The following is an 8,384-nucleotide window of genomic DNA, read 5'->3' on the forward strand; positions in this document are numbered from 1 at the left end:
CCCTTTCTGCCCTTGAGCCCCTCTCCTCACTGCTGAGGCCGTCAGTGGTCGAAATGGACGGATAAAGAACAGCCGAAGTTTTCTCGAGTTTGCTAAGAGGATTGAAGGAGCCTCCCCGTAGCCTGGTGGAGCGGAGGGACCGGCTACGGGACGCAGAGCTGTGCGGACCAAGCCCGGTAGTGGGTACGCTTCAGAGGCATTGGAGGGGCGTCCAACATGGGCTTCTTCATGTCTTTTTTTGGGTTTTCGCCCCTGTATGCTTTCTTGGGACTTCTTTACAGAAGAGTTTGTGGGCTTTGTTTTGGTTTGTATTCAGTAATCGCTGTGCATGGATAAGAGAAATTCTGTTTCTGTATTTAACCTTGTTTCCTGAGAGAGACCTATTTTCAGTCGAAGTGTCACCAAGACAATTCCCAGCAGGCCGGGCCCAGTTGCATAAGCAGACAGGCATGGAGAGGGACAGGTTGTGTAATGGCAGTGACATCATGGGTGGGTGTGGTTGAAGTTTTATAATATAGTGTCGAGAGAGGGGGCAAAGAGGGGAGGTAGAGGTATGGTTATAGACTATCCTGTATTGATCATAAGCAGTATGTCCGGTACCATGAACACCTGAGATGTGGTCGGTTTTTTAGAGTTTAGACTTTGTAGAGGGAGTCAAATTTGTGTGATCTATATACCTGGATGGATCCAGTGACAGATTCCATTGTTGTTTTTATTTGACTGCGGATTTTAACACCTGGTGTCCTGGGGAGTTCCATTGTCATTTGTGCCATTTTATTTCTGTTTAGAAATTTGGGAATTAATATTTTTACGGATGAAGTATTGTGCTTGTACAGTTGTCTGCAGCGGAGAAAAAACCAAAAGCTTGCATAAGGCTAATCTTTCCAATCTCTTCTGGGGAGATACATTAGATCTAGTTCCAGAATAAACTGTTTTCAGTGTAGGTGGTATTAAATCTCAGATATATTTTATATAACTTTTGGGAACTTAATTTAAAGAGGTTTAGTTGTGGCCTTTATTTCTACATAATTTGCCAGAATGTTTCCAAAATGTAGGATATGGGATAGATGTGACCTGAGAAAGGGGCTGATCTATTTTAAATCTTGGAACTGTAAGAAGCAGACTTTTTTCTTTGTGTGTTCTGAAGTGCAGCATTGACTCATACAGGTCACAAAGAAATGGAGTAAAAACTCCGTGACCTTTAGGGTACAAACTGATGAATCTGTTATTGATCACAAAAGTTTACAGGGGTCCTGTTTCATGTTTCAAGATTGAAAGAATAAAAGATAAAATTAATTCTATAGACTCCAGTAATCTTTCTTTTATGGATTTAACAATACCATTAAGATATCTCTGGGGAAAGAATTTTGATTCTTTTTTTTTTGTGTGTGTGAAGCAGCATCTTAAAACATCTTAGATTTTGGCTTTAAAATGGTTTTAAAATTTGAGAATAGTTACTAGCTGTGATGCTTATCCAAAATTTTATTATTCGAATTCTGTATGTGTGCTAGAATTAAGTGCTAGAAGCTCAGTTTAAGATCCTTTGTACAACTATTTCCTGTGTCTTCAGTCCTGAGAACTATCAATATTCCACATATTCTTAAAGATACTAAAGAACTTAATGAATTAAAATGTAGACGTACGTCGGCTGTGAAGTTAGAGCTGTGGGCTCACAACTACAAATTGGAGGTGGTTTCAGGCTAATAGAGAACTAATTAATAGCTACAGGTACACTTTCTATCTTCCTCTAGAGCATGAATCGTGGAAACACTTAGAGGTGGAAAAGATGTAGCATAAGAACTGTATCCATGTTTAAAATAATTCATGTTCTGTTTCAGTGTTTCCTCACTGCTAGTTCATCTGTTTCTTTTTAATGCACATAGAGAGCTAAAAAATTGTGATAAACATAAATCTGGTGTCCTGTATAAGGCATTGGCACTAAACCTTTACTCAGATGGCATCTTTTCGTAACTTTCTTACGTTTCTTGAAACATCTGAAAGAGAAATATTTGCCATGGTGCAGAAGTGACTTCTGAAAAACATGAGGAATGTTAACATTCATATGCTTAATATATTCATTGCAGGGGTTGAAATGAAATACTTTAGTTAAAGGAAGTCTATTGGATTAAAATCCAAGTGCAGCTTGCCTTTAATCAAGTATCCTGAAACACACAGCCAAAAGGCCTGAGTTTGCTCTGAATCACAGACTCATTCCTGATGGAGTGGGCCTCACAAGGTCTGTTGACCAATCCATCTCCTGTTCAAAGCAGACTAAACACTGAGTTCAGAGCAGTTTGCTTAAGGCTTTGTCCAGCTGGATCATGAAAACTTACAAGGATGAAGATTCCACAGCCTTTCTGGGCAACCTCCTCAGAGGTTAATTATCCTCACAGGGAAAGATTTTCTCCTTATTTCAAGTTTGAACTGCTCTTGCTTCAGTTTATAACCATTGTCTCTTGTTTTTCCCCTGTGCGCTTCAGTAAACAGTCTTCTAGGTAGCCTCTGCTTGGATTCTGGAAGGCTGTTGGGTTCTCCCCAGGCCCTCGGGAATTGTTTTCTATGAAACAAGCCCAGTTCTCTCAGCCTATTCTCACAGGTTGTGTGTTCCAACCCCCGATCATTGGGGTGATCCTATAGTACTGTATTAATAAATACAGTGTCCTAAAGTTTTTCTGCATAGTGGTTATGATGTGCACATCTTCCATTTTGAAGAATTTGGTATATTATTAGGAACCATCAAAAAAGCATGCAGGATCAGACTAGAGGTGGTCCATTGGTTGGTAGGCTTATGCTAACAGTATCCAGGAGCAGATGCTTTGGAAGTAGTATGAAAAAAGAACTCGTATTGGGTGGGGTTTTGTGTGTACACCTTTGTGTACTTTCCTATCAATGTGATAATAACTGGTACAGACAGTTCTGCACTGAAAGTACTTGGTGTCTTTTTTATTAAAATAATTTGTCTTTGGGTATGCTAGAAGTGAGTGATTTCTGTATTTGCAATATATTGGGTTACTGTAATTGAAAATTCAATCACAAATTGTGTTTCTTCTCTGTTTGGTCTTTGGTCTAAGGATTTGAAATAGTTTTGCATCCTCCTTTTAGGTGGCAAACATTAAAATATATGCTGAAACATTGCAAAACAATGCTTTCACAATCACAAAGCCTAGAAATTAAATTATTGTTGCAAAATTTGACCTTTACTTTGGATCTTTTGGTCTTGCGAATATTTAGACCCTATTTGTAATATGTATTTGATGATTCATTGTCAGTGTTTGTGTGTGTTCAGCAGCAGAGTTGGGGTCCCAGTTAAACTCTTTGGTTTAGCCCTTTGTACCAGTTCAGTTGGATCCATGCTTTTCTCTGTGAAAAAGAAATGGACAGAGTTCACCTGCTGTAGAACTGAACTCACATTTTAATCTTCAAACTACCCCTCAACCTACCCCCAGAAAAGAAGGTTCAGAGTTCCTCAGGTCTTCTTGTACACTTGAAAGTCTGAAAAAGATGAGCTCCCTCTGATTATGTGCAAATAGGCAGTTTATCAGAGAACAAAGACCCGTGCTTACTGCTACCTTTGAAGAAAACAATTTGGTTTGATACTGACACTGCTGGACACCAAAGAGTCAAACTTAACAGAAGAAATGTCTGAAGAGTTTGATCTGAGCTCCTGCCTACTATAACTGTCACAAAACACACAGCCACAGGAAAGCAGGCTTCAGAGTTGTTCTGCGTGGAGAATTAAGTGTTTTAAGTTAGACAAAGACAATTTCCCAGACTTCTGTTAATAAAAACATTTAATTATGTCTGAAATAAAACAAAAAACAAACAAACCAGATTTGGGAACATTTGTATTTGAAGGGAAACTGTCAACTCAAAAGAAACACAAATCAGAAAGACACTTTAGTTTCAGTTGTGAAATATTTTGTCAGTTTTGTTTTTTTTCTTAACCTTTTCTTTTCCATATATTCTTTTTATATTTTCATATAGCATTAGGGACCTAAATACAAAGCAATATGTTGGAATACATGGGAACTTTGACCAGTCTGGCTTTTAAATGTAAAACAAGCTAATGTTGGAAATTATGAAAATTTAAGCTAGATATTTAGAATAGACTGAGATAGAATATTTAATTGAAATTATCCCCTCCCAAGAAAATTGTGTTGAAACAAAGTTAAAGAACTGTTTCAGTGTTGTTTATAGTAGACCAATGTTTGACTTACTCAATGAAAAGCACAGGTGAATTTAAAAAAAAAAACAAAGCAGTGTGCTGACATTTTTTCTAAGCAACAACTGCAATTGTGTTATGAAAACCGTAGTTTTAGTGGCATGGACATGGGTGTGCTTCCCATTTAGAGGTTGCTTTACTAAAAGTGCAAAATGCTATATGTTGGACATGAGAACTTGTTTTTGCTGAACATATACTAATGTTTTCCCATTGCAGAAGTTCCACTAGTACAACTCCTTACAGCAGGGCTGCCAGCTGGTGTTAAAGGCTTTCTGGTATTGACTATCTCTTTTCAGACCACACAGTCATAAAGCCTACTGCTGGTACTTACCAGATGGATACCAGTGTGAAAGTGGCATCTGTATCTTCAGCCATAGTTGGAAGGGCTTGTGCATTATAAAAACAAGTGACAGTCTAAAGAAGAACTTGAACATTTGAAAACAAACTTCATAATACTTAGATTTTTTTAATACATGTGCAGTAAATTCACAGATTTCTGTGGTTTTGAATGGCTGTACTGTAAAGCTAAAGTCTACTTATTGCTGTGGCAACAAAAACTGAGGACTACTGAGCAATACTTTGTTCTGTCAGCCTCAGTGTTAGATCTTTTAAAATATATTTTCTTGTTGCTGCAAGATACATTAGAAGGTACAAAAATTGATCTTTAGCTTGAAAGGCATGAGCCTGGAATTACTGCCACTTTTATTACCCAAACACTGGAGGACTGGGGAGGATGTACTCCAGTAATTTTGAAAGTACGGTAGAAAAAAGTGTGGTTATGACATAATCCATATGAAAGCATATCTAATTAAAAATGACAAAATTCTGAATTATAAAAAATTTTATTTAATTTTTGTCCTCAGATTCTGGTGACTTGATGCTAAGAATTTACAGAGCTGAGTCATATGTTGGCCTCCAAGAATATAAAACAGCCATAGAAGATCTAAATTTTGTTATTTCTAAAATGCCAAATTGGCCAGAGGTAAGTCGATATGAACTCTTAATTTACCAAAATATGTGTTTATCTATAAAATTAATGAATTCTAAATTACACTTGCAGCAAGTTAAGAACCTAGGTCAGCTGTCTTAAATGTTATCCTTGTAAGACATGCAAAATGTTAAAACATATCTCAAAATAGTTACTTGTATGAGACAGGCTGCTGATGAGTATGGCAGATTAGAGTTGGTTGGCAAATCTACTCGGAAGTGTTAATTTAACCTTCATCAAAATCTTCAGGTATTTTTATTTCTGTTTCTTATCACAACATGAGATGGTGTCTTTGGACGAAGGGTTAAGTGCAGCAGAATTGACTTAGTGGGAAGTATTATGAAGTACTTTGCTGCTGTGTGTAGTTACTTGTTATTGATTATTGTATTTTTTTATAAGAACACTTTTATGTATTCTCTTAAGAGAGGTTATTAAATATTTGCAAATTTAACTTAATGTTATTTGACTGGAGGGTTGACTGAAATGGTGCAGCCAGCTTTAATTGCTCAAAAGCAGAACTTCTGAGGCCTGTAAGTTTGGTAGTTTGATGTAACTGAGTTTTAAAATTTCTTAAGCTGTGTACAAGTTAGTCCTTCTAAAGCTCTGCGCTTCCCTGAAGTTTTTTATGCTTTGGTTGTATTTCCCAAAGTCAGAGCATTTTAAGCATTATCTGTTCCTTGAGAGTATCACATGAGATGAGCGAGCACTGTTGCCAGTCAGGACTAGAATTTTTGGCTCTCTGTTAAGTCAACATTTCTCTCATATTTGTTGAGTTTTATTGGTAAAACAGTTTGCTATATAAATAGGACAACGCGGTTGGTTTTTTTTCCCAAATGCTACCAAAGAATCAAAAAATATTTAGCACAAGCAATAATTTATTTTGCAATAGTACTGGCTAAAAAACTGTAAGCATACATGGAGCCTTTTTTAGTGGCTCCAGTACTTGGAATTCAGATAGTTTATGGTGATGTAACCTGTAACAGCTGGATTTTGGGGTTTGTTCTGTTTGTTTGTTAATTTTTATGAAGAGAAGGACACTTCACTGTTCTAGCTTCTTTGAAAAGCCCAAAGAAACTCAGGGAGAACTGAGCCTTGCAAATAGTGCAGGCAGGTGGGGAGACACTGGCCTTTGGAACTGCAAGATGATGCATATTGCAGTACTGTCTAAACTCTGAGCACAGCAGGAGGAGCAAGATCTTGTCCATAAGGCGAGATGATTACTGCTGTCTTAGTCTCTCCTGTGTTCAGCAGTTCCACGGCTACTGCAAATTCAGAGAGCATCCTGCTTTCTGCCTCTTAGCATTGGTAGTAGTCTACTTTTTTTCTATGTGTTTGGAAAGAAGCCTCACCTCACTTAACTGAGGTTGGTCTGATAGATTTCTTTAACAATTCTTATCTCTGTAGGAAAATAAACTGTCTGTAAGAGGAAGATTAGCATACTTACCTTCTTCAGGATACACCTTAATGAAACTGCCCAAACCCATCCAAGATGATGCACGCCCTCATCTGACAGCCTTGTTTAACAGATCCTACTGCTAATACTGTAGAAACTGCACTCTGGGGGGTTTGCTTGTTTGTTTTAAATTCAGTTTTCTGGCCCATTATCCAAAATGTCATATACAACTTGATGTTATCTAACTTTTGTTAGATAACTGTTTTTTTTATCTAACTTATATTTAAATTACTGCAAATGCAACTTTTAAAAATTGAGATAAGTTGGATAAGAGACTTAGTTCCAACATCATGTAGTTACGGGTAGGTTCAGCAAAATTCAGTAGGCTTTTCCTCCCTCCCCCCCTTTTTTTTATTTCAGAGAAAATAGTACACAGATTTCCCCCCCCCCCAGCTGCTGTCTGGTGTTCAAGAATAAAATATAGTTGGATGAAGCAATTCTAGAAGTGCATTGTTTTGTGTTGAGTATAGGTTAAGATGTATGTGAGGGGTGCATGGCTGTGTGGATTGGCTTGCTTGTAGTTACCCTTCTCTTGCAGGCTGGAACCATAAGGCTTTTAATGAAACAGAGGGCAAAAAGGGTATCTTGTAAGCTGTGGCATGAGGTTATGTAATAATTTGAATTGCATGTCTCTCTTTTTCCCCTCCAAAGGCTCACAGAAAGGGGAAAATTAAGGCCTTGTGTGAATTCAGCACTAGTCAGATTTTTAACCCTTTGTGTAAGGCAAAACAAATTATCTGGAAGAAGACTAACACCAGCCTATCCCATGACCTTTTTGAAAGACAGGAGGGAATGTATGTTAGACAAGGCATGTAGGTAATCCTCACTGTGCACAGCTGAAGTCTGTTGAAGATCTACATTCTTTTTTTCATGGAGGGTTCTAATTCTGAATCTGTTGTACTGCCTGTAGGATGAATACTGCAGTTGTACGTACTCTCCAGAAATGTCTTTGTGGTATCTTCTTTCAGGTCTACTTCCAGAAAGGAAAAGTGCTGCAAGACTCTGGCTTTGTAGGTGATGCCTTACAACTGTTTCTACAGTGCTTAGCCCTTGATGAGGACTTTCTTCCAGCCAAGCTAGAAGTAGAAAGGGTAATTTTATTTATGAAACTAGATTACTATCTCTGACTTGATTCCTTTATAAAGCTCCCATTATGGTAGACTTCAAGCATCTAAAAATCTTCAATACAGTGTGCATGTTTGCAGGGCTGTGATCTTACTGTCAGCGCAGAGATGTGGTGGGATGGCTGCTATGACTGGAGTGTTGGAATGGCAGGATGCAGTCTCTTTAGGAAGGACAGGCAGGGGAGACAAGCTGTTGCCCTCTGTCAACAATCCATTGGAGTGCATGGAGCTTTGCCTGGGGATGGATGAGGAGCCACTGAGAGCTTATGGGTGAGGATTAAAGGGAGGGCAGGGACAGGTGAAATTATAGTGGGGGTCTGCTACAGCCCACCTGATCAGGAAGACCAAGTGGATGAGCCAGCCTGTAGACAGATAGGAGCAGCCTCCCGTTCTCAAGCCCTAGTCCTTATGGGGGACTTTAAACACCCTGATATCTGTTTGACGGACAACACAGCACAGCATAGGCAGTCAAGGAAGTTCCTGGAATCCGTTGATGATAACTTCCTTCACCAAGTGATAGAGGAGCCAGCGAGGAGAGGTGCTATGCTTTACCTTGTTCTCACCAGCAAGGAGGGGCTGGCGGGGAATGTGAAGCTC

At 38.6% G+C, this 8,384-nt stretch overlaps 1 protein-coding gene across 1 annotated transcript in view; it reads left to right on the forward strand.

The window, feature by feature from the left end:
* Positions 1-5,078: 5,078 nt before the first annotated feature.
* Positions 5,079-8,384, forward strand: part of LONRF1 (LON peptidase N-terminal domain and ring finger 1) — a gene marked incomplete at its 5' end in the record, with an annotated part of 12,975 nt that continues 9,669 nt past the window's right edge. The window contains 2 exons of the mRNA XM_010076210.1: positions 5,079-5,204; positions 7,632-7,754. Of these exons, the coding sequence (XP_010074512.1) occupies positions 5,079-5,204; positions 7,632-7,754 (249 nt within the window). The remainder of the gene's footprint in view (positions 5,205-7,631; positions 7,755-8,384) is intronic.

This window comes from Pterocles gutturalis, unplaced genomic scaffold (assembly GCF_000699245.1).
Source record: "Pterocles gutturalis isolate BGI_N339 unplaced genomic scaffold, ASM69924v1 scaffold18103, whole genome shotgun sequence".
NCBI classification, from domain to species: Eukaryota; Metazoa; Chordata; class Aves; order Pterocliformes; family Pteroclidae; genus Pterocles; species Pterocles gutturalis.